At 44.9% G+C, this 24,815-nt stretch overlaps 1 protein-coding gene and 1 non-coding gene across 17 annotated transcripts; one reads left to right on the forward strand and one right to left on the reverse strand.

Moving 5' to 3' along the window:
• Positions 1-1,074: 1,074 nt before the first annotated feature.
• On the reverse strand, positions 1,075-24,752 carry ZNF384 (zinc finger protein 384). Of its 16 annotated transcripts, none has more exons than XM_066357955.1 (13): positions 24,613-24,752; positions 23,434-23,493; positions 20,092-20,493; positions 15,409-15,479; positions 14,589-14,826; positions 14,306-14,353; positions 13,775-14,108; positions 12,849-12,941; positions 8,748-8,972; positions 7,863-8,045; positions 6,277-6,355; positions 4,402-4,560; positions 1,078-3,810 (listed from the first exon to the last, which is right to left on the reverse strand). In XM_066357955.1, the coding sequence occupies exons 3-13, from the start codon at positions 20,162-20,164 to the stop codon at positions 3,388-3,390; spliced, it is 1,926 nt and encodes a 641-aa protein (XP_066214052.1). In that variant the 5' UTR covers positions 20,165-20,493; positions 23,434-23,493; positions 24,613-24,752; the 3' UTR covers positions 1,078-3,387. The 16 variants fall into 16 exon arrangements, with proteins under 16 accessions (XP_066214057.1, XP_066214095.1, XP_066214052.1 ...); XM_066357953.1 differs by lacking the exon at positions 24,613-24,752 and adding an exon at positions 24,354-24,597; XM_066357954.1 differs by lacking the exon at positions 24,613-24,752 and adding an exon at positions 23,967-24,157.
• LOC136390180 (U6 spliceosomal RNA) lies at positions 17,980-18,086 on the forward strand. Its single transcript, XR_010748615.1, has one exon. It is a non-coding gene; the product is annotated as a U6 spliceosomal RNA (small nuclear RNA).
• Positions 24,753-24,815: the final 63 nt, after the last annotated feature.

The raw sequence follows: 24,815 nt of genomic DNA on the forward strand, positions 1-24,815 counted from the left end.
TCCGCCCCGGATATGACGGAAACGCGACAGCCGCTGAAGCTATCATTCTTGGATTAGGGCCTTTCCGCCCTTAAAGGGAGAACTTCCGCCCTTAAAAAAACTATCTGCCGGGATACATCCGCCCAATGTTGACACTTGTCCTTTTGCGTAAGTATCCAAGACCGCCCGTAGAGGCTTCTTGAAGCGGCTTGAGTCTGCTTCCGCCCTAACTGAGCCCCAATACGCGACTGACCGCAGCAATCATGACGTCACTGGAGGTCGCCATTTTGCACTCTCTAGCAAACTTTTTTTCCCTCCAAAACGGGATGTGCGGTAATGAGGTGAAAACCCCTCACACTCGGACTGTATTCCGTAAGTACCTTTTCAGCAACTGGGAAATCTTTCTTCCTTTTGCGTTATATAAATCTAGTGACTAGAGTTGGTCCCAGCTGAATCAAGACTTTCCTCCAACTCCAAGGGAGCTAGTTTCTTAAGTTGGGGAGGCAAATCTAGTGTGAGATTCACACCACTGGCATTTCTGTCCACTCACACGAACACCCAACTCCCCAAGATTATTTTTTTAACATAGAAAAAGTAAATTGTTTTATCAACTTGGTTTATAAATACAAACAAATATATAATCCTCATAATAAATCTATAATTCCCTACACCTTTTGTCAGGATTCCTTTGTCCTTTTACATTCGAATACATTCTCACATGAAATGACTTCGTACTTCTGGCCTTCCCCTCTTGTTTTTGGCTCCCATTTTATTCAAGTTTGTGTATTATGTAAACTAGCACCATTATTCTCAAAGGATTGAGACATGAAGCTGTCACAGATGGGCCAATTAAATGCCAGCTATTGCCCTCCTCAGCTATAGTACAATGAAAACAATGCTTTTCATCAGGATGGAAAGCAATCAAGTGCATGAGAGGTTGCCACCACACTAGTGAAACAGAACTCAAAGCCCATCATCTCACAGTGGTGTTAGGAAGATGGCATTTTGGAGATCATTGTAACGCCTAAATCACACATTCTTGATAATTATCAGTTACATGGTAGGTTTTTAATGAAACAGGTTTTCAGCCACAAAATTTTAGACCAAATATGTTAAGGTGAAACCCCGCATTTAACACTGAGCAGGTAGTAAGATACAGCAATAGGATCTAGTAAAGTGTCATGGCCCAGGGTAATTTAAGTTCTGTGCCTATTTCCTTTCATATAAAATGAGAATAATAGTACCTACTTCATAGGGCTGTTGCTGAGTGAGTTGAGCAAATCATTTAAAAACAAAAAGTAGATTCTGGTTCTAATACCTGTCATGAAGTTAGGGCTGTCAAGGTCTTTTCAACTGTTGGTGAGAGCAAGGGGGAAAAAAAGCAGTTAACTATTCAGGAAGCTAACAAACACTGGCATACTTGGTTATGCGATACTCATTAGTGTCACACCACATACGGAGACTGTCTTGGATGCCCATACAGGACTGAGCCCTAAATTAAGTGGGCATTATTTCATTGACTAACCACACACCACTGGGTAATGAACACTGCTGCCCAGCAGTCACAGAGGACAGCCATGTTATCAGATGTGGGAGCTTTGTCACAACTTTTTCAGTGCTTAAAGGTTTTTTAATCCTCAAACAGAAGTCTTGGAGGTGATCTAGTCCAGTCCTTCATTTAACATCTGAAGACACATCTCAGCCAACACTGGTTGATAACAGAGCCAGGGCTGATGTCCAGGTTTTCTGACCATGCCCTGCAATATTATTCAATCCTGGTTATGGTTTCTACCACTGGAAACCTCTGGTTTTAGGTGCCACAGTATAATCAAGATATATGTACACACATGCCAAACAGATTCAGCGCTGAGCTCACAGATGCTCACGCAGGGTTATAGGTCCTTTGAAGAGGCCATGCTTGCAATTCTTTGATAAGGAGCTTAGTGGTTTTAACCTTGCTCTCACATGTTTAGGTAATGCAGTCCCCATGACAAGATTTGTATGTAGAAACCCTCATCAACCAATATTTCACTTCAGAAATTATCAAAGCGTACCATTCTATGGCTGGGGATACACAGTGTCATCACACAGCATTCATTCTTCATATACAAACTCTTGTGTAAATCCTTAGTACTGGCCTTGAACATCTCCCCAAATAGCTTTTCCCATGCTCACATCAGTCGCTCCACTGCCTCTGGTCCTTTTACATGAATTTATTTCTGTACAAGGTTCTAAAAACACCCCTTGGTTTATACATAAGTTTTTTCTTCATTTTAAATTGCTTTATAACAACTGGTTTCCTGATTTTTTTTTTTTTCATTTTCTTTTTCTCTGAAATCTGCCATGATTAAAATAAAAAAAAGAAAATAATGTCATTGGCCAGAAGACAGGGTGGGGAAAAAAAGGACAAAAATAAAACATCAAATATGAAAATTCTCAGAGATAATGCATTTATAAACACAGAAATGGTTACAACAAAGATGGCTGTGATGAGTGGGTATATATATATTTATATATATATATATTTATATATAAATCCGTGTCCGGCAACTGACCGTGGCACCTAGGGAGCTAAGTCCAGTCCTCATGTTTGCCCTGAACTCTCCTTTCTCTGCAACACCTCTTTGTTGTGGGATTTCATGAAGAACACAAAGCTCCCACAGCTCCTTAAGTTTTGGAATGGCGAGACTGAGAGTATAGGGTCTTGGTTGGCAGAGAAGGGGAGAGGCTCCAAGGAAAACCATAACCCAGATTTTTAAGCCACCCTCGACCATTTGGGGGATCACTGGCCCCTTGGGGACCACATCTCAGCTCATGTTCCTTTACAAATAAAGGGAGTCTGACCCCCACCCAGATCTCCTTCCTCCAGCATTACGTAGGAACTGAAGTGAGACCATGAGGGGAAGAAAATGGCTCCCAGGGATCAGGGCATGTAAGAAACTTCTGTTCTTTCACAGGCAAGATTAGAACACGAGGCTGGTTGCATTTAGGGCTCCCTTCTCTCCGATATCTGGGAGGGCCAGCCTCTAGTCTTCTATCAGCCTGAACTTTGAGGATTATGAGGGAAAGGAGACAGTAAGTGCCCACAATGGAAAAGTTTCTATGAGGTCATAGCAAATCCCTCCCTTGAGCACCAACCCCCAATTTTTAAAAGCTATGCTTAGGAGGAGAGGCTGCTGGATTACACTACCAGCTCAGTATTCCTTTGCCAATCTGGAGGGCTCATATTTCTTTTGAAGAGGAGTTAAAATAAAGATGGTATCCTGTGAAGGAAGGCCGTGCCTGAGGCCCAAGGAGATGGAGCCAAGGCCTGTCAAGGAAGAAGAGGACTTTTCCCACCAAGAAGAGTTGGAGAAAGAAGGGACCAGGACTTCTTCCCCTCTTCCCAGTGGGTGGCAGCATAGGTCTCTAGGAGCTGGCCAGGTGCTCCACCTGGATGGTGCTGGTGGTAACAGTGAGGCAGATGTCCTTATGATGCTCCGCCGTCTTATAGGGGGTCAGGTCAAAGGAACACTGGGGTGGAGGGTTGGGGTTGCTGTCCCCACCACCCCCACCCTGGGGGGCTGCCCCAGGGGACTGGAAGTGTGGTGGCTGTGGTGGCTGCTGCGGCGGCTGCTGCTGCTGCTGCTGCTGTGATGCCTGGGAAGCCTGGGCCTGTGCCTGGGCCTGAGCCTGCGCCTGCGCCTGGGCCTGAGCCTGGGCCTGGGCCTGGGCCTGCGCCTGCGCCTGGGCCTGTGCCTGGGCCACTGCTGCTGCTGCTGCTGCTGCCTGCACTTGTTGCTGGAGATCAGGAGGGTTGTGTTTGCGCATATGTTTCATAAGGTACGTTTCCTGACGAAGATGGTCAAAAGGAGTTGAGAGAGGAAAGAGAAGGAAAGAAGTTACTTATAACTACCACCCTAGACTCTTACTTTGCTTTAAATAGAGCAATACTTATACACAGATATTCTGAAGCCATAGGCAAGTTCACCCCACGAGCCACTTTCAGGGTTCACTGCAGGCTAGAAAGAGGAAGATAACCTTTAGAGTCACCATGGGCATTCGACTGGCACAGGGAAAGCTGACATTTTCTCAAAGATCTTTGAATGGAACAACTTTAACATCTTTTTCTGGAGTCTAATGGAAAACATCCATCTGAAATCTTTCTCCTCCCAAATTCTCAAGTTGCTTTACTTTGCCTTATGTTCAAGTAAAATGAAGAATCATTGCTTAGCAATCTCTATAGACTTAAGGGATCAGGCGTTCCCTAGAATCCCTTGGCCATGGGTCTATTTAATCTCTGTTCTCCTTTCTGATTCTGTAAGTTGGAGCTAGGGAAGCAACAGAGTGATTGTAACAGATATTTCTCCAGAAAGACAGGGTGAAGTGGACTGCAGTCTTACAGGCCTACAGGGAAGGCAAGAGAAGGCACTAAGCACTTACCGACGTATATGCCCGACTACAGATAGTGCAGGTGTACACCTTGGCATGCTTAACCGTATGCGTAGATAGGTGCACCTCCAGTGAGGCTGCGTCTGTGTACGCCCGATGACAGTTGTGGCACTTGAAGGGTTTATCTTTGTTGTGCTGCCGTCTGTGGGACTGAGAAGATTGGCAGAAATAAGGATGAGTGTATTGAACTTTTCCCTCTGGCCTTTTTTTTTTTCTTCTTTTTAACAGAGACAGAGAGAATCAGAGAGAGGGATAGATAGGGACAGACAGGAACAGAGAGAGATGAGAAGCATCAATCATCAGTTTTTCATTGCAACACCTCAGTTGTTCATTGATTGCTTTCTCATATGTGCCTTGACTGTGGGTCTTCAGCAGACCGAGTAACCCCTTGCTCAAGCCAGCGACCTTGGGTCCAAGCTGGTGAGCTTTTTGCTCAAACCAGATGAGCCCACGCTCAAGCTGGTGATCTCGGGATCTCGAACCTGGGTCGTCTGTGTCCAGTCCGACGCTCTATCCACTGCACCACTGCCTGGTCAGGCCTGCCTCCTTGACTTTAATGGAAAGCTCTAAGTAGGGCATCAGACCCAGGTTCCCTTTCCATCTGAAGTCAGTAGAAACTGCTTTAGCCTGACCAGACAGTGGCGCAGTGGATAGAGCGTCGGACTGGGATGTGAGGACCCAGGTTCGAGACCTCGAGGTTGCCAGCTTGAACGTGGGCTCATCTGTTTTGAGCAAAAGCTCACCAGCTTGGGCCCAAGGTCGCTGGCTCGAGCAAGGGGTTACTCGGTCTGTTGAAGGCCCACAGTTAAGGCACATATGAGAAAGCAATCAATGAACAACTAAGGTGTTGTAACACACAACGAAAAACTAATGATTGATGCTTTTCATCTCTCCGCTCCTGTCTGTCCCTGTCTATCTCTCTCTCTGTCTCTGTAAAATAAAGAATAAAAAAAACTGCTTCAATGAAACTTCAGAATTCACAGCTAAGGGAAGAAGCATAACTAATGCAACATAAACCAAGATTCTAAAAGTTAGAATGAAGGCTATGCCTGGCCCCACTAGTCCAGTGATTCTCAAAGTGTGGCAAAGGGGTTGCTAGGGAATACCAAAACCTCCTCAGGGGGCCCATAAGGTCAAAACTTTTTTTTATTATTATTAACTCATTTTTAGAGAGAGAGAAGGGGAGGAGCAGGAAGCATCAACTCCCGTATGTGCCTTGACCAGGCAAGCCCAGGGTTTCGAACTGGCAACCTCAGCATTCCAGGTTGATGCTTTATCTACTGCGCCAGCACAGGTCAGGGGGTCAAAACTTTTTTATTTATTTATTTTCGAGAGAAAGAAAGGGAAAGAAATAGAAACATCCATCTGTTCCTGTATGTGCCCTGAGCAGGGATTAAACTGGCAACCTCTATGCTTCAGGATGATGCTCTAACAGGGCGTATTTTCAAAATAATAATAAGACAATGCCTGCCTTTTTACTCTCATTCTCTAATGACTGTACAGAGATTAAATGATGTATAATAGTGCAATAGATTCAACACAGCAGACACAAGAATCTACCCATTTTCCAGTAAGCCATAAGTTAAAAAAATGTGAAAAAATGTAAAATAATCCCATTCTCACTAAATTTTTAGTGGGTATGTGTTTTGGAATATGTTATCTGTGTTAACATGCAATGTGTTAATTTTCAAACAAATTACTAAATAACTTGATGGTATATAGTAGATAGGTATTACCCACATCAACAAAAGCTCTTTATGTCCCCCAATAATTAAGTGTGAAGAGGGCCTGAAAAAGGTTGAGAACTGCTGTAGTAGTCAAATGACTTCTACTCCAAGTCCAGACCTCGTGTGGAGGAGCATTTACCTGCAGGTTGGAGAGCTGTGTGAAGGCTTTCTCACAGCCTGGGTGTGCACATTTATATGGTCTATCACCGGTGTGGATTCTGCACGGGATGAGAAAACAAGAAAGGGAAAGGATGTCAGCAAGGACACTTGGGGAATGGCTCCATAACAAGCCTCGTCAAGGCCACTCCTGCCCTCCCACAGGAGTGGGAGTATGAGATAGATCTCCAGGACGCCTCAACTCCTTGGACACGGAGCAGGCTGTAGGGCTTGCTTTCTGCTCACTGCTTGCATCACTGAGCTCAAGATGGGCTCCTCTCTGCTTGGGGAGGAGGGACTGGTGGCTCGCAGCCCAGGGACAGACAGATCACAATTTGGTACACAAGTAAGCGCCTATAGTAACTGTCCCTGATGAGTGTTCAGAAACATAAGGTAAACACAATGGTAAGGAAAAAGAAACACAAAACACTTCTTCCTTGGCCCCCACCATCCAACCGGAAACTATATCCTGAGCCTCGAGCACCACTCCCAGAGAAAGTTCTGTTCTCAAAACAAAGCACAGAGTTATGCTAACTGTGGAAAGTAGCACTGATACGACTACTTGCAGAAACTCCTTCAAACTTTTCCCAGTCTAGCCCCGTAATGGCAGGAAATGCCTAGTTTAGTACCAATTTGTCCTCTTTCCCAAACTCTACAGGGCCCTCCACTGAGATAAGCAAGGACTTGAGAGTGCACGGACACCTGCTTCTTGTCAGGGACTTCAGAGCCATTTTTGTGACCAGGTGGTTTTCTGGACTTCTGGTATAAAATCTTGGAAACATCACAGGATATGTCTTCTTTTGAGGAAAGCCCGACTCCTCCTCTTCAAAAAGCACAATGTCTGACCACTTTAAGGGGATCACCATATACAGAAGCCACCAGGTGTCTAGAAAGAATCTGGACTCCAGTTCAGCTTGAGATACCACTGAAGGACATCAATTCTTCTAGTTAGCAGGATCATTTTCTCCTAGTCACTTCAGATTCATCGGACAAACAGTAGGTAGCCTTATGAGGTATAAGCTTTTTCATTACTTGCTGGTTCTTTAAGATTCAGGACATTTTTTGGTTTTGTTCTCTACTCCTGGGATCTCTTGGAGCCTTGCTTGTTGCTGTAGGCATCACCAGGCTGGTAGCCAGCTAATGTCTTTATCTCCCTTTCGTAAGTGGTGCCATAAGGACCAGAGGTATCATCTTCAAATGCTCCGTCTTTGGCATCAAGAAGAAAATCTTGCAAGATGTGTACATGGGCGTTTTCAGGGAAGGAAATGAGGGAAATAAGAGTTGTCTCTGCTCCAGGTCAATCTCTCCGCCCATGTGTCTGGGAATACCACAGTCATCTCCCCAGCGTAACTTTTGCCTCAGAAAGGCTCTCTCTGAGCATCCACTTGTGTCTCCATGTTGTCGCTTCTTCTTTTTCCCAGATGCCAGTCATGTTCTCCTCCAGCCAGGTCTCTCCTCCAGCCAGGTTTCTCCCCCGCCCCCCGCATGCGGGTTGTTGTGTGTGTCCGGGGCGGGGGTGGGGAGGGCATGCCAGCGGGGCGGGGGCAGTAGCCCGCCACTCTCCCTTACCGTGTGTGCTGCTGGAGGTGGGAGAGCTGGCGGAAGGCCTTCTGGCAGTAGGAACAGTTGTAGGGCTTGGCCCCCGAGTGGATACGGAGGTGCTGAGCCAGGTAGGAGGTGTTGGCGAAGGTCTTGGAGCAGTGCGGGCACTTGTGGGGCTTGATGGTCTCCGTGTGCATCTTAGAGTGGATCCTGCCGGAGAGGAGAGGAGGGAAGGGGGGAGGAGGAAGCAGTTCGACACCACGGGCTCAGCTCTCTGCTGGGTGAAATGATGTTGCTTGACGGATGAGAACACCCCCTCCTCCCTCCTCCCAAACACACTCCGGCCTGGAGAGGCTAATGAAGAGAACATCAAGATCTAGGTTGTTGCTGATCTTAAGTCGGTGGCTAGAATGGCAGTGAGATGATGAAGAGCTGCAACCCTGGCTCCTGGTAACCTTAAAAGACTTCAGTTTCATCAACCCTTTATTTGGTTCTAAGGTTACACACTCACCACAGATACCCTGCTTCCAAACTGTAATTTGAACAAAGACCAATACCGCCTGTTCCCCATGGACCTGAAGTTGAATGCACACCTTGGCTCTGAACTGAAGCATATAGTAAAAGCAGGGCCTGCTCTGCAGAAGATTTCCAAACACAGACACAGAGAGAAACCACAAAAATCGTTCCAGACTTTGGGATCGAAGACCACAATTTTCCAGGCCCCCCCCCCCCCCATACTGCTAGGACATACAGAGTTTAATTTTCACAGACAGTAATGGGAGAGAACTGAAGCCCCCAAGGGCAAAGTTAAAAAGGAAAAAAGGAAACATGGAGAGAAAAGGAGGCGCAGGCACAATGGTCTCAGGGTGAGGGCTCACCGCCAGCAGTGGGTAAAACCAAGAGCAGCCTTACCGGGTGTGCTGCTGGAGGTGAGAGAGCTGGCGGAAGGACTTCTCGCAGAAGTTACAACTGTAGGGCTTGGCCCCTGAGTGGATACGAATGTGCTGGGCCAGGTAGGAGCTGTTGGCGAAGGTCTTGGAGCAGTGTGGGCACTTGTGGGGCTTGGTCTCGGTGTGTGACTTGGAGTGGATCTGCATCTCCGACTTTGAGTAGAATGTCAATGAGCACATCCGGCACCTGGGCCAAGTGAGGGCAGTGGTTAGAACCCTTCCCACCAAGATAGCACTGCTGAACCCTCCCCTCCACTTGCAAAGAAGCCAACCTCTCTCTGATCTCTCGTCTATTCCAACTACATTGTAAGGCTATGAGAGGAAGAGCTCTGTTTTATTTTTATAGCCAAAGCTTGAACATAGCCCAGCACAACAGAAATCCTCAATATATGTTTGCTGAATGACTGGACTCCCTAAGTGTGTACAAAAATAAGAATTCAGCCAGGTAAGATAGGAAAATCTTATTATGGGCCCTGGGGTGATGTGAATTTCATCGGGCTAGGATTATCAACTAATTTCTGTTTTCCTTCTGTCTATAACTTAATTTCAAACTTTTAAAGAACTCTTTCCTCCAATTTCTCATGTATAAAGTATATCCCTCAGATATTCCTCAAGCTCCTGAAATGATAATGAGGACAAAGTGGCTAGATTACCCAGGACCTCTCTCATGTCTCCTCAGATAATTGCCTTCTCTCCTACTTATTTTTTGCCAGGGATTCCTGGAGGCACAGGGGTGAGGCAGTATCAGAATTAAAGCATGTGGAGGGGCTTTTCCAAACCATGGATGTCTAGCCTCCACCCTGTATCTGATGTTCCACCAGTCAACCCCACCCCCCAGACAATCAAGTAAGAACTTTTGCAATGAACCAAGGTATCTGTTAGGAGTGGGTTCTGTCCCTCAAATATTTAGGGAAAAAAAGATTTGCAAAACACTGAGCATCCAAGCTACACCTTTCCTCTCCTTGCACATGGAGCTAACATCAGCACTTTGGGTTGACATCAACATCTAAATACACTTTCACTCAACACCTGAGTTGGTAATCTTCCTGCTATGACACTGCCCAACAATACCAAGTAAAAAGGCCTCTGAGCAGGATAAACCACAACTATTCAGACTTTATTGACAAAAAACTACTTATATGTGAGTTAGAACCCCAGTATTCCTAAACAAGTCACCAGTGCACAATGTGGGCTGGCAGAAAAGGCAACAGCCTGGAAGCCAGGTAAGTGGAAGAAGTCCCTCTTCTTTGAGTCCTCGCAACTTATAAGAGGGGCTTGGGATGGTGTGATGGATGATTTCTACTTTTTACTGATCCCAGGAGAATTTTTAGAGATAACTGAGATCAAGATTACAAAGTATTCTGAGCTCCTCAGAGAAAAACATATCATTGTTAATGCTTCTATTAAAATTCTAATCATTAAGGCCAATTTCTAGTTCTCTAGTTACTCGGTAACTCTGAAGGAAATCCAATGACCAGTTTACCAATCCCTGACTGTTATCTGGAAAACCCAACCATTAGATGGGAGGTAGGGGACGTTCTGTTATATAGGTAGGGCAATCCAAAGGACACAGCCAAAAGAAGACAGCTAACAGGAAGTCTAGACATGTGGGCTCTATTCAGGGTTCAGTTATAGGCTGCTTCATCAGTGCAGACCTCAATTTTCTGGTCTGTAAAATATCTGGCCCTTGAAGGGCCAGCAAACACCCAGGAGAGTCAAGAGTAAAGCCATGTTCTCTAATAAAACTGCATTAATTTAACAGCACCAGTGCTGGTGGAAGCGCTCATGCTACCATGTTTCACTAAGACTGAGGTTAGAAACTGGACACATTGTCACTTGGAGAAGAACTATACTAAAGTTACAAAATAATCTCCCTTGGTTGCAAAAGTTCTCAAAGGTGAAACAATGTATTCATTTTAACTAAAAAATCTCATTTAGTTAACATATGAATGTTGAACATAAAATCACACCCTTAATATGAAATTAGTTATAAAAGAGAAAATATCTCTCTTCATGAAAGTTTTCAACTAGAAGAATCTGTCAAACTTAAATTCATCAATAACGGACTGGAAATTAAAACATAAAATAATAATAATAATAATAATAATAATGGACTGGAAATAAAACCAGCAGTCTGAAAAGGTACTGGGTAAGCCGACTTGTGGTGGTCCAGTGGATAAAGCATCGACCTGGAACACTGAGGTCACTTTTGAAATCCTGGGCTTGCCTGGTCAAGGCACATACAGGAAGCAACTACTGTAAGTTGATGCTTCCAGGTTCTCCCCTCTCTTTCTCTCTCTCTCTATCTCTAAAAATCAATAAATAAAATCTTTTTTTTTTAAGTGCTGGGTATGATGATGATGCTGCTGATGATGATGATAATAATAATAATAATAATAATTGGCCATTTGTTGCTCTGATACTGCCAGGGAACTTTAAACATTGTTTCCACCCCTCACAACAAGCTGTCAAGCATTATTCCTGTTTTACAGAAAGGAATACATACAAAGGCTCAGAAGAATTAAGTAATTTGCCCAAGGACAGTTTCACACTATAAAGCTGTGATTCTAACCTAATTTAAGATTCCTCACAATAGAGGTATTCAAGGAGAGGCAGACTGTCATTTTCCAGGAATGTTTAGAGACTAAAACAACTATAGAGAAGAGACAGCTTAGGTGACCCTTAAAGTGTTTCCAACTCTGAAATCCTATGAAGCCAAATAAGAGAGTACAAGTCCTTAAAGGAAGATGTTGGGTGGTCGAAAATAAATCTGATTTAGAAGAGTTGTGGCAGTGCACAGTTAGCAGGGGATAGAAAAGTCGGCACCCCATATCCCTGGGTGTACAACTCCAGGGGAACTCACACCTAACCTGAGAATAGTGCCCCTTTGGACGCATACAATGCAATAGCCTTGCTTACAATAACCATTCTGAATTATCATCCCATTTTTTCCTGAGATGCTCAAAAACAACTTCAGATACTCTGATTTTCCCTCAAAACATTTCCACAAGACAGATGAGGGCTATGACTGATCTTCCCATTTTACAGATGGGAACAGAGAGCCAGAAATAAATTGACTTGGCCAGAGCAAAAGAACCCAATTCCCCAATGCACAGTCAAATGCCACTAGTCACAGGAATGGAAGTTCTTGACCCACACATGCATCTAAATAGGGATTCTTTGTGATTAAAAAGATTACACTGGAACTTTAGAGTTCTGAGTTTCTGAAAAATTCCAGTCACCTAGAATATAATTAATCGCCCTTAAATTTCAGAGTTCTCTTTAGTCATCTAGGCATGGAGCCTGTTAAGAATTCCAAAAAAACCATTGAGAGTGTGGAAAATCCTATCAGGGTTTCCTTCCAATTGTATATTCACATTTCTTTCCATATACACAGTTTGGGAAGTCCAGAGATGGCTTTAATGTAGGTCCAAAAAACTAAGAAAAAAACCTTGCCAGAATCAGGGGACCCTGATCCATGCAAAGGGCTCCAAGTGTGGGAGAGAACTCTCCCACTATTTCAACCACAGCAAATTTTGTATCTGTGTATCTTCGTGTCACAATGATCTCACTTTAAGCAAATACATAAAAGTCAAGATTGCTATAAAATATATTTAAGAGGGATTTTCATTTTATGAAATGATATATAAAAGAGTATCTTTAAATGAATCAAGCTTGTCAAGTATCTTTATAATAATATGATGTAAACCTTTTCCAGGAACACTTTTATTTTATAAAGTGGGGTACACCTGTAATAATAAAGCTACAATAAACTTTCAGATTATAAACTGAATTCTGCAGTGCTCAACACTTTCTGCATAGCAACACTACCTTCACTTTCACTTAAAAATAGTGATTTAAATGCTTTATAGCCGTAGCTACTCTCTACAAAAGTGTACAACATAAATAATAAATGCTAAATGAGGCCTATTTTTTCTCTCTTGAAGTTCTTAACATTTCAGATCTTATCTGATATACACTCCCAACAAATGGGAGGCAGAAACCAAATTCTCCCCATTTTATAGATGAGGAACTGAGGCCCAGAGAGGGGGAAAGGACTTGCCCAGGGTCACACAGCAAGTTCGTGGTGGAGCCGGGAACTGAATCCATGAGCCCAAGGCTCTGTCCATTTCCTGTGCCGCAGTTCCCCTCGCTCCTAAAATGGGAACAACATTGCCCATCTCGGTACACTAAGGACAGACCCAGTCTCCCAGCCATGCATATCTGCCCCTGTCTGCGTCAAAGCTGTGACAGCGGTTATTCCACTCTGTACGCTGGGACCAATCTCCCCAAACCCAACAGGGCCCTTGATAGTTCGCAAGGCAATTAAAATATTTCCAATGTTCAAAGTAGGGAAGTTTACTTATGTAATTATTTTTGGACAGTACCACATGCAAGTATACTGTTTTTTGGTAATGGACAACTTAAAGGCAGTAAAGAATCAAAATGACTTCCACAAATTAGAAAGTGAGCAAACAGTCACTTTAGAAGCATATATCCAAGGGGAAGGTATCCTATTCCTCCCACCTTTTTATGTAGACCCCTCCCATTATCCCAACCATGCAGGGTCAGCAGGCTCAGTGCTCAAATATGGCCCAAGAACCAGAGGATGGCACACTGGTGAGGGGCTTACCAGAAAGGTTTCTTGGAAAAATAGGAATGGAAAATGCAGAAAGCAAAAGAGCTGGAGACAGAGTCTCAAACCCAATCTAAAGCCTTATAACAAGACAGAACTCCATTATGCCACTCAAAAATAAGTTATTGCTGATGACCCCCAAAAAGAAGGGGTAAAATGGATTTGTATCCTGAGGGAAAAGGCACCAGAGAAGTGCTAGCAGCTCACTGGCCCATGACACAACACCTGACATGCACGTGGATCTGAGGTGGAAAGCTGGCAGAGCATACAGCCTAATTGGGGGCAAGACACAGATAGGGCAGGGACGATGAGACAGGGATCCTCACCCCATCCTGCCCCAGGATGATTCATACCTATAGGTCTTGCCGTCTTTCTGATGGTCATCATCATCCTCAGGGGAGAGGACATAAGGGTCATTCATCTCAGGCAGCCCTGATTCCAACATTCGCTTCTTCTTTCGGCCTCGGGGGGGCTTAGGAGCCACATTGCCACCTCCACCACCACCTCCGCCTCCTTCCTCCGTCAGGGTGGATGATACCTTCTTGGAGAGATCAGGGACCACCTGCAGGGCTTGTGAGCCAGGGGGAAGAGCTGAGACAATCATGGGAGCCGAAATGGGGAAGGTCTGAGCGGATGAGGCTGTGGTCACAAGGGAGCCTGAGGGGGATGTGATTACCAAACCAGGACCTAGGATTGGGGAGAAAAAGGAGATGGTGTCATGTTGTCCAGTCCTGATCCTATTTAATTTCCCCCAGATCACTGTCTAATTAACCCTTTACCACCACCACCCAGCCCAGAGTATAGAGGAAACCCCAAACCCTGTAGAAAAAGAATGGTCTCCTCACCCCTGTCCCCACCCCAACCCCAGTAACAGTGAAATTTACCCCTTGATTGACTCCCTTCTCTTCTCCACCTCTGAGAACAGGAGACTCCTTGATTCAGAGAAGGAAAGAATGTCACCTCCTCAAAGGCAGGGACCGCATCTTCTACTTCTTTGTATCCCCCACAATGCCTAGCGCATTGCTAGGCACACAGTAGGCACTTAATAAAAATTTGATTGAGTAATCAAACACATTTCCCACTCCCCAAGTTGTTGGAGCCCTCCAGCCTGGGGTACTGATCATGGGAGATCAACACCTCAGATTGGAGAAGAGCAGAGTTGCTCACCAGCAGTCATCAGTCCTGTAGACGGCACAGGGACCACCGTGATATTCTGGGTAACGGACGCCTGGCTATGAGGGGTCAGCTGGTCTGACTTGGACTCTGTGTCCATATTGATGCCTGAGGGCAGGGACACTGAGGCAGGCACTGTCAGCAAGGTGGGGTAGTGGGGTGGAGCTAGCCCACAGCCCTTCTCTGGCAACAGCTGATCCTTCATCTTGTTAATGAACATTGTGTTCTCAATCTGAAAGAAACGGAAGGGGAAGAGAACAAATTGATGTTTGCCAGATGGAAAGGTAAGGGATGAGCAAAAAAGGTGAAAGGCATTAAGAAATACAAACGCAGGTTATAAAAAGTTACAGGGATGTAATGCCTGTAACAGCACAGGATAGTCAATAATACCATAATAACTATGTGTGGTGCAGATGGGTATGAGACTCATCGTGGTGATCACTTTGTAAGGGCTATATATGTCTAATCACTATGACATACACCTGAAACTAATATAACATGTCAACTGTAACTTAAAAGAAAAGGAAGGGGTGGAAGAGGAGAGTGGCCTCTTCAGGAAGAGTCTGATTTGGCCTGCTCCCTAAGCACTTGGCATTGTCTGTCCATCTCCTTGGATATCAAGGAGTGAGTAGTTAATGTCTTTGTGCTTCCACAGAGAAGCCAAATGGAAACACCACATAAGTATCAGTGATGTAGACTTGGTGAAAAAGCATGTAAGTTGTCTTACTTCAGTCTCCACAGTAACAGAACTTACTACTCAGAGTTGGAAAAAAGTACACCATGGGGGAGGTACCAAAAAACAAACCCCACCTACCTGTCCTGAGACTGTGGGGATAGAAGGCCAGAAGTATGGGTTAGAATTGAAGTGAGATTCTTCCATTCTACCTGAAGAAAGAGAGACCATACACATTCAGAGTAAATCTAAAACTTAGCAACAAAGAAGGGAAATTGAGGAGTTCCTGATTTCTTCTTTGACCACATGGCTGGTAATCACTGGTCAAGACCTTAGGATCTAGTGTATTAGTCCAACTGGTCAGAGCCACTCAGCACTACATCTCCATCCAACAGAGGCTATCCTAGTTAAGAGGCTGGTGAAAGAATGTAAACATATCAGACTGGCGTGTGGTGGTGTGCTTACCAAGAACACGGAGATCACCTGTTAGAAACCCTGGGCTTGTCCAATCAAGTAACCAATGGACAGCCAGAGTGAAGCAACTACTTGTCCCCACCCCCCTCTCTGTAAAATCAAAATAAAATCTTAAAAAAAAAAAAAATAACTTACACATATCTCATTTACCCACAGACCATTTCCCATACCCCCCAAAAACAGAATTGGTATTACAAAACAAAACCCCAAAAACTGAGGTCAAAGAAATGATGTGCCCAAAGTCCCACAAAGCAAACTACTCACTGGCTTCAAATAGCAGAGTACCTATCACTGTTCCTCTTTCCCTTCATTCCTCAAACCTTCCTTCCTTAAAATAAAAAATTTCAAGAGTTCTAGTCAACACATCTATAGTTCTATGCAGCTTGAAATGGTTCTAGGCCAGAACATAAAATGCCCAAGGGAATTAAGGAATGAAATTGGCAAAAATCAAAATCAAGGTATTTTTTCTGAGTAAGTACCACATAACTGGGGACTACACCCCATTGACCCCAAGATCTAAGAACATCTATGGTGCTACACTGGATACCACACATGCTAAGCCGAGCACTGAGTTATCAGCTTTATTTATTTATTTACATATTTATTTTTCTGTCTTCTTTTCCAAGTGAGAGGAGGGTAGAGAGACACAGTCCTGCACGCACCCTGACCAGGATCCACCTGGCAACCCCCGTCTGGGGCCAATGCTCTGCCCATCTTGAGCCATGCTCAAAAATCAAGCTATTTTAGCTCCTGAAGCAGAGGCTCCGCAAAGCCATCCTCAGCACCTGGGCCAATGTGCTCAGACCAATCAAGCCATGGCTGTGGGAAGAGGAAAGGAAGAGAAAGGAGGAGAGAGTAAAAGAGAAAGAGAGACAGAGAGACAGGCAGAGAGGTGAGGGAGGGGTAGAGAAGCAGATGGTTGCTTCTCCTGTGTGCCCTGACTAGAAATCGAACCCAGGACATCCACATACTGGGTAATGCTCTACCACTGAGCCAACCAGCCAGGGCAGGAGTTACCAGTTTTGTTTTGTTGTTTGTTTGTTTGTTTGTTTTTTAATTTTATTTATTAATTTTTAGAGAGGAGAGAGAGAGGGAGAGAGAGAAAGGGGGAGGAGCTGGAAGCATCAACTCCCATATGTGCCTTGACCAGGCAAGCCCAGGGTTTCGAACCGGCGACCTCAGCATTTCCAGGTCGATGCTTTATCCACTGCGCCACCACAGGTCAGGCAGGAGTTACCAGTTTTTAAAAGGGTTCTGGCAGCAGCAGTAGCAACAGCAGCAGCATCCCAGATTTCCACCTAAAGGGATTCAGAATAGGGACAACACTGGGCCAGAACACATACATTTTACTAGACTCCTGATTGTAGTTTTCAAACACTAGCTTCTAAGAGTTTGAACTTGAGAATTTGAATTCGCTGTATATAGATGAAAATTAAAACTAAAACTCTGGGAGCGGTGTTGGCTGGTTGGCTCAGTGGTAGAGCATCAGCCCGGCATGTGGAAGTCCCAGTTTCAATTCCCGGTCAGGGCACACAGAAATGTCCATCTGCTTCTTCCCCCTTCCCCCTCTCCTTTCTCTCTGTCTCTCTCTCCCCCTCCCACAGCCAAGGCTCCATCGGAACAAAGTTGGCCCAGGAGCTGAGGACGGTTCCATGGCCTCCACCTAAGGCATAGAATGGCTCTGGTTGCAATGGAGCAATGGCCCAAATGGGCAGAGCATCGCCCCTCTAGTGGGCTTGCCAGTGGATCCTGGTCCCGTGCATGCGGGAGTCTGTCTCTCTGCCTCCCCGCTTCTCATTTCAAAAAAATACAAATAAATAAATAAATAAACAAATAAAAATTAAAACTCTGGGAGTGAAGAATAAGCAAGAAAAGAAATCCGTCAGAATCACACTGCAAGTCACAGATGAGTACAGAACCAAGGAATCTAACTACTTATTCACTGTACATTCTGATTACATCTAGAAAGGCTTAACTGGCAGTACGTTGGTCAAGAGTAGCTTCCCATAATCCTGGACCAGGAAAGATCCAGCAGAAAGCAATGAAAAAGGAGTATGAGACTGATGAAATAGGGAAACAAGGAAAAGCAGGAAATAAACATGATCACCAATGTTGTTACTCTGAGCCAAGAGCAACCAAGATTCAGGTGGGGAAGAAGGACCTGTGACCTTATAAACACAGGTGCTGCTGAGGATAAACCGGTGGCAGATAACCAGAGACATTAAGAGCTGGAGGGTAGTGCTCGCTTCGGCAGCACATATACTAAAATTGGAACGATACAGAGAAGATTAGCATGGCCCCTGCGCAAGGATGACACGCAAATTAGTGAAGCGTTCCATATTTAAAAAAAAAAAAAAAAGAGCTGGAGAGTAGACTTAGCATAGCAACTTGGTTTCAGGTAGTGACTAAAGAAATTAGTAAAGATCTTTAACAAAGGAGTTGAAGCAGAAAGGATATCTCTCTTAATGTAATCCTATTCCTTATCCTTTTCCTTAAGTCTCATCACATTTTTTGCTCTATTCAACAGCACCCTCCTTTCATAAAACATATAAAGGGAAGCAGAATTGAATTTCGGCCTATATTCCCCTAAAAAGTAGCAAAGAGAAGCAATGCACCAAATCTGTGACTACAACAGCTTCACACAAATGAGGCTCAATACTAAACGATTGAAGATTGACTGCAGGTAAGTCCTACTCCAGGAGTTATAAAATACAGTAAAACTAGACAGTCTCAGAAACAGGTGCTAACCCTTTCCTCTCAGCATCAGGAGCTTCAGATCCTCCTCAGGCAAGAGAAATCAAGAAACAATCAGATTACAGTTTATGGGGATCCAATCTCACCAAGCTTTTAGAGAGGCAGGGATCGCAACTTGGACCTCTCCAGTCTCTTAACACAGAACTAATTACCTGGTAAGCAACTCCTTATTTAATGAACTGAATGACAGTGGACTACACACCTACAGATTTAGAAAAACATTGCAAGGGGTTCAAACCTTAACCTATGACCCCACTTTGTCTAACCTTCTAGCTGAAAGAAATGAAACACAACAGTGGTGATGTATGACAGAAATGTAGTAGAGAATTAGGCTGGAGAGCAAAAAAAGGTCTGATATATAACACCTCCCCCTAAAGAGTCAAGGAAGTAAATGTATTACGGATGTGAAAATTCAGGAGGAGCTCTGACCTGTGGTGGCGCAGTGGATAAAGCATTGACCTGGAAATGCTGAGGTCGCCGGTTCGAAACCCTGGGCTTGCCTGGTCAAGGCACATATGGGAGTTGATGCTTCCAGCTCCTCCCCCCCTTCTCTCTCTCTGTCTCTCTGTCTCTCCTCTCTCTCCCTCTCTGTCTCTCTCCTCTCTAAAAATGAATAAATAAAATTAAAAAAAAAAAATTCAGGAGGAGAGGAACTGAGAGCCTGAAAATAAGAGTGTCCTCAGATAGGATTCCTGTGATGAGGCCCCTCCCCACCAAAAAAGATTGTATCTATTCATATTGTTCTACAAGTGGCTCAGGTGAAGCAGTTTCTGAGGGAAATACAGCCTGTAGTTTGCTATAAAGGGGACATACAAAGTGATGTGGTAGACAGTATCACCACCACCATCCCCATTAACATCTATTATTAAGTGCTTATTGTGTTCAAGGTACTGTTCTAAGCACTTTACAAGTATCACATCATTTAATACCGGCAACAATTCTATGAAGTAGGGAGCTGTAATCTAATTTTTCAGATGAGAATACTGGAGGCAAACAGTAAATAGCAGAGCAAGTTAGGGAAAGAGGTTCTACAAGAGATCAAAAAGATATACTTGGGCCCTGGCAGGTTGGCTCAGTGGTAGAGCGTCGGCCTGGCGTGCAGAAGTCCCGGGTTCGATTTCCGGCCAGGGCACACAGGAGAAGCGCCCATCTGCTTCTCCACCCCTCCCCCTCTCCTTCCTCTCTGTCTCTCTCTTCCCCTCCCGCAGCCGAGGCTCCATTGGAGCAAAGATGGCCTGGCCACTGGGGATGGCTCCTTGGCCTCTGCCCCAGGCGCTAGAGTGGATCTGGTCGCAACAGAGCGATGCCCCGGAGGGGCAGAGCATCGCCCCCTGGTGGGCAGAGCGTCACTCCCTGGTGGGCGTGCCGGGTAGATCCCGGTCGGGCGCATGCGGGAGTCTATCTGACTGTCTCTCCTCGTTTCCAGCTTCAGAAAAATACAAAAAAGCAAACAAACAAAAAACAAACAAACAAACAAACAAACAAAAAAACAAAAAGATATACTTGAAATACATACTCTGACATTGTGGCTTGATTCATGAATTACAATTTAGAATATTTCCTAAGAAGGGACTATAGTTTTTAGGTAGCACTCACTGTTTTCAAAAACGAAGTTCTGATGACAGCAGTTAAAGATGATATTCTCTGTCCAAATCCTGGGAAAACTCATGTGGCCACCAAGATAACTGATTTCAGAATCATGGAGTCTGAGCTAGACTGTCCAGAAATAAACTGAATTAATAGGCCCCTCCACTTCCATGGAAAGCAAGTCTATGACTCTGCTTTGGTTCTGAAGAGAAGCAAGCTGAAGATCAGAATCACAGACGGTCCTGGGACAAAATGATAACTGTGCTCGGCGAGCTTCTGATAAATATGTCAGCTCCACACAGGGCACATGGAGAGTACTGCTTGGCCAACTCAGAAGCAATGTCTGCCTCCAAATGGCATCTGAGAAATGCTATACCACTGTTGAAACGGCTGACTTAAAACTCTGTATCCCTGAAATGACATCAAATGGAGAGTCAAGAAGGTTTATACCAGAAAAACATGTAAATGGCGCCCCGGAGCTGTGTAACAGGGCATCCCTGGGCGAGATCACTCAAACACCTGTTGACTGTACATTCTACCACTTTACCCTCTTAACTCTCCTTCTTGGAGGAATTCTCACCAAACCATCCTGACATCCAAGCAGGCATGTATCAACATTCCGAAACCTGGAGAAGCCCGATGATATTACAGGGAAATCTCATCTTTACACAGAGCACCAGTTTTGATGATTATGGCATTATATAAAAAAGCACTGGTATACCTTAGACTGGGAAGGCTTCTATTATAGCCCCAAAGAGCAGGAAAGAAGGAAAAATACACTTAAGTAGTAAGAATTATATTGGTAGATTGAAAACCTGGGTTTTAGTTTCAACTTTACCACTGCACTGTGCCTCGACTGTTAATAAGGAAGGTTCACTATAATTAAGTTGGACAGTACTTTTCTTTCAAGAAGCATAAGGAACTACATATTTTTTCTTTTCTTTCCTTTTTATTCAATGAGAGAAGGGGAGGGAGAGATACACTCCCGCATGCACCATAACCAGGATGACCAGGCAAGCCCACTAGGGAGTGATGCTCTGCCCATCTGGGGCATCTCTTCTTGGTGTCTGAGGTGGAGACCATGGAGCCATCCTCAGCACGCCTGGGGCCAACTCCCTCCTAATGATCCAAGGCAGAAGATGAAGAGGAAGAGGAAGAGGAAGAGGAAGAGAGAGAGAGAGAGAGAGAGAGAGAGAGAGAAGCAAGAGGGAGGGGGTGAAGAAGCAGATGGACATTTTTCCTGTGTTCCCTGACAGGGAATCGAACCCAGGACATCCACATGCTGGGCCGATACTCTACCACTCAGCCAACCAGCCAGGGCCTATTTCTTTCTTTTTCAATCTCAAAAAATACCTTGGAAGCACTGAGGAGGTGGAGAGAAAAAAAAAAAAAAAAAAAGACAGTATTATATAACATCCATGAAACACATAGTAGGACTTGAACTCCTCTTGGCTCTGTTCATCTGTCCATCCTTCCACAGTGCTACCAGCCATCCAGAAATAAAGATGGCATGTGGTTTCTGTATACTTGATGAAGAACACCACCTCTTTCCTGGTACTTACTACAATTTTTTGTCTTTCAAATAAAGCATGATTTTCTTTTCTCAGGAAAATAATATTCTCTTTACACAATCAAACTTAGAAAATCATGAAATACACTAGCCACGTTTAATAGCTAGAGAATGGACCTAGGAATCAAGACTTCTGCAATCTAATTTTAGGTCCTACATCAATGGATGACTAACTTGCAACTCTTCTAAGTTTTCTTGGGGTAAAGAATGGAGCAGAATAAACCTCTTAAAATAAATTCATATGGCATATGGTGATGGGATGAAGGCAGTACAAAACAGAAAAGGAATAAAATGCTCAAAGTGCTCCTGAAAGGAACAAAGAGAAATACTTCCACGTGATGAGGACTATTAGTGACAATTAGCGAAAATTACATAAGACCACATAATTGCAAAGGAACTACCCAAAAGTATCAGTTCTATAGCCTCCAGCTTAGTAATCACCAACTAGAAGCACTTATAAGAAATAGAGATGCAAAGAACAATCAACTCAAATTCAACTACAGAAAGAACTTGGTCCATGGATCTCAGACACTCTATTGAACAAAACTGTTCCAAAATGTACAACTGCAGAAAGGTTGCAATGTTAGTTAAGAACTTGAAGTAAAGAAGCAGAGAACCATTTTAGTTAGTAAGGAAACAAAGTCTTTTTCTCAGGTCCTAAGGACATTCAAGGACTGTCCCAATAGAATCTGGGGAGTTCCTATTATCTGTAAACTCTCCTAAGTACAAAATAACTCAGAACAGATTTATCCCAATTCTACTGGGAAAGACCATCACACCACACCTGTCTGAGACCAAGAGGGCCACTACCACCACACAGCTGGCAACGTGGACCATCACCTTTTTACCGTGGGCATTGCTGGACCATCATATCCTGTATTCTGTGGGAAGAACAACCCAGTGCTCTGCCCATTACAGTATAAATAATGGATCTTTCTAGGCAATGTGAGGCAGGAAAAAATAAAAGCTGGAGAAGGGATATGCACCTAATGTTTAATCATCAACTTGGCTCAGAAACCTATGGGGAGGAACACATTTTATAAACCAGCCTGGATGGGTTCTTAGGAGACACCTCTAGGATTTTAAGCTTTAAACTTAAAACTCTTTTGGATCAATACATTGTCATTTTCAGGCTACCTAAAACTCTATCACCATCAAGTCTCGAATTCTGAATTCTTCCAGACCTACTTATGGAGTCCAAGTCATACAGTTTCATCCTCTTTACTTCTTCAAACTACCAATGAACCAGTTTTTTTCTGAAAACTTCATTCTGCCACATCAAATTCAAATAACAGTGTCATAGATTCAGTCACTCAACAGATCCACTCCAAATACTAAGCTGTAATAGTAAGGATACAAATCTCACTCTAGACTCAACTCTGCTGGTTCCAAACACAGGAAAGCAATTCCATAAGGTATACCATAAGGACTGTATTAGCAACTAAGATTCATGTGTCCCCTAAGTAGATATGTTTCTCCTTTGGACACAATGAGATGCTACTTCATGATTTCATGTGTGCATTTCATAATTCATTCCTGATGAGTACTGATGAGAATGGAAGGTGATGGGGTACAGAGCCAACCAACTTTTTACACAGAAACTCCTGGGCATCCCCAAAAGATAGTAGGAAAAGGCTGATTTTCCTCCCACAGCAAACACCAGTATTACAATTACTATTACTTGAAGAATTCTATCACATTGTCTCCCTCCCAAAAAACCTACTTTATTACTACCCCTTTTCCCCCAAAACCAGAAAAACCATTAACCCGAATTGTCTTACCCTCTCTCTCTCTTCCTCCTGTCGTTTTATTCTTTCTCCTTTCCAGGGCTCCTGAACTTTCTGTAAACAAATTGTCTGGGTTACAGAGGCCAGTAAGAGTTCAGACACCAGAGAACTATGAAGGAATTAATTCTTTGACTGTCAGCAGTCAATAGGAAAGGCAGACAAACTCTCAACCAACCATCCAAAGGTGCAAGGATACAGTAACAGGAGTGCAGTGCGACCCCTATGTAACCACAGGAAATAAATCTAACTCCCAGGAACTAAGATGAACTGTATCACCAGTGTTGGGGTTCCACTCCTGGCCTCAGACACTGATTCTTCTTCGTTTTCCAGGGACACAGGTCACCAGGGGTCAGAGAACAGAAGAGTTGGAAGAGAAAGGTCCCTGCCCCTGAGCACTGGCTCGGAGGGCAAAACTGAGGACTAGGGGGATGCACAAGCCCTTGTGTCAGGCACAGTGCCAGTTCAGGCCCAGCCACTTCCTCTGGTCTTCCCCCTACCACTTCTGCTAGGACTTCGCCCCTGCCTACCCAAGGCCTTGCGGCAAGAAGTACCTCCCTCAGCTTGCACAGTGGTCTATCTATTGGAGACCTCAGCTGTCCCATCAAAACCTTTGCTCCCTTGAGACAGCTTCTGGGAGTCTTTCCCTGATGTTGCCCCCCAACCCTTCCTCAAAGACCCGTCTTTGGGACGTCTCTCCTTCTCCAAGGAGCTGAACTCTACCACCCACCAGACAGACACCCGCCCCCTAAACCCCCCCATTCCTCCCCATCGCCCGCTCCTCCACAACCACTTCCGGTTCCGGGACGGACACACATACAGTCACACTGTAGACCCCCCTCTGCCCCCCCAGGGAAAAGGGGAGGGGGAGGAGCAGAGAGCTTGGCGCGCGTCGGCTGCAGCGGCGCGAGACTCACCCAGCAGCGACGGCTGCGGCGGCGCCAGAGCCAGAGCGCGGGAGGGGCGGCGTTGGCTGGGAGAGCAGGGAGCCGACTGGGGTGGGAGGGCCGAAGGGGGCGAGGGGAGGGGAAGCGCGCGGCGGAGCGCGCGGTCACGCACTTTAGGCGCGAGACAGCCCCACACACACGCACGGAATGCGCGCAAGACACCCGCAGGGCGGGGGCTCCAGGCAGTGGGTGGCCCCCTTTCTACCGCCCTCCCTCCCCTAACACTCACCCGGAAGTGGTGCTGCTGCTCGTGCTCCCGAGAACCCCAATTCCTCCACGCCCCCTCCCACCCCCCCACAGACTCCGAGTCGAACCGCCGCGGAGAGAAGGCGGGAGCGCCGGAAACGAAAGGGGGGAGGGAGGGAAATAGCAATGCAGGGGGGGCGGTAATGGAGAAGGGGGGGGAAATGCAAAGGTCGAGTCACTTCCGGA

The sequence above is a fragment of the Saccopteryx leptura genome, chromosome 1, assembly GCF_036850995.1.
Source record: "Saccopteryx leptura isolate mSacLep1 chromosome 1, mSacLep1_pri_phased_curated, whole genome shotgun sequence".
In the NCBI taxonomy this organism is placed as follows: domain Eukaryota; kingdom Metazoa; phylum Chordata; class Mammalia; order Chiroptera; family Emballonuridae; genus Saccopteryx; species Saccopteryx leptura.

Coding starts and splice junctions, on each gene's coding strand:
- ZNF384 (XM_066357955.1), bottom strand. CDS start 20,164: ATGAGTTTTCCCAGGATTTGGACAGAGAATATCATCTTTAACTGCTGT. Junction 8,046..8,747: donor CACCTCCAGCAGCACACCCG/GTAAGGCTGCTC, acceptor CCTCTCCGGCAG/GATCCACTCTAAGATGCACA. Junction 4,561..6,276: donor CACAGCTCTCCAACCTGCAG/GTAAATGCTCCT, acceptor CAATCTTCTCAG/TCCCACAGACGGCAGCACAA.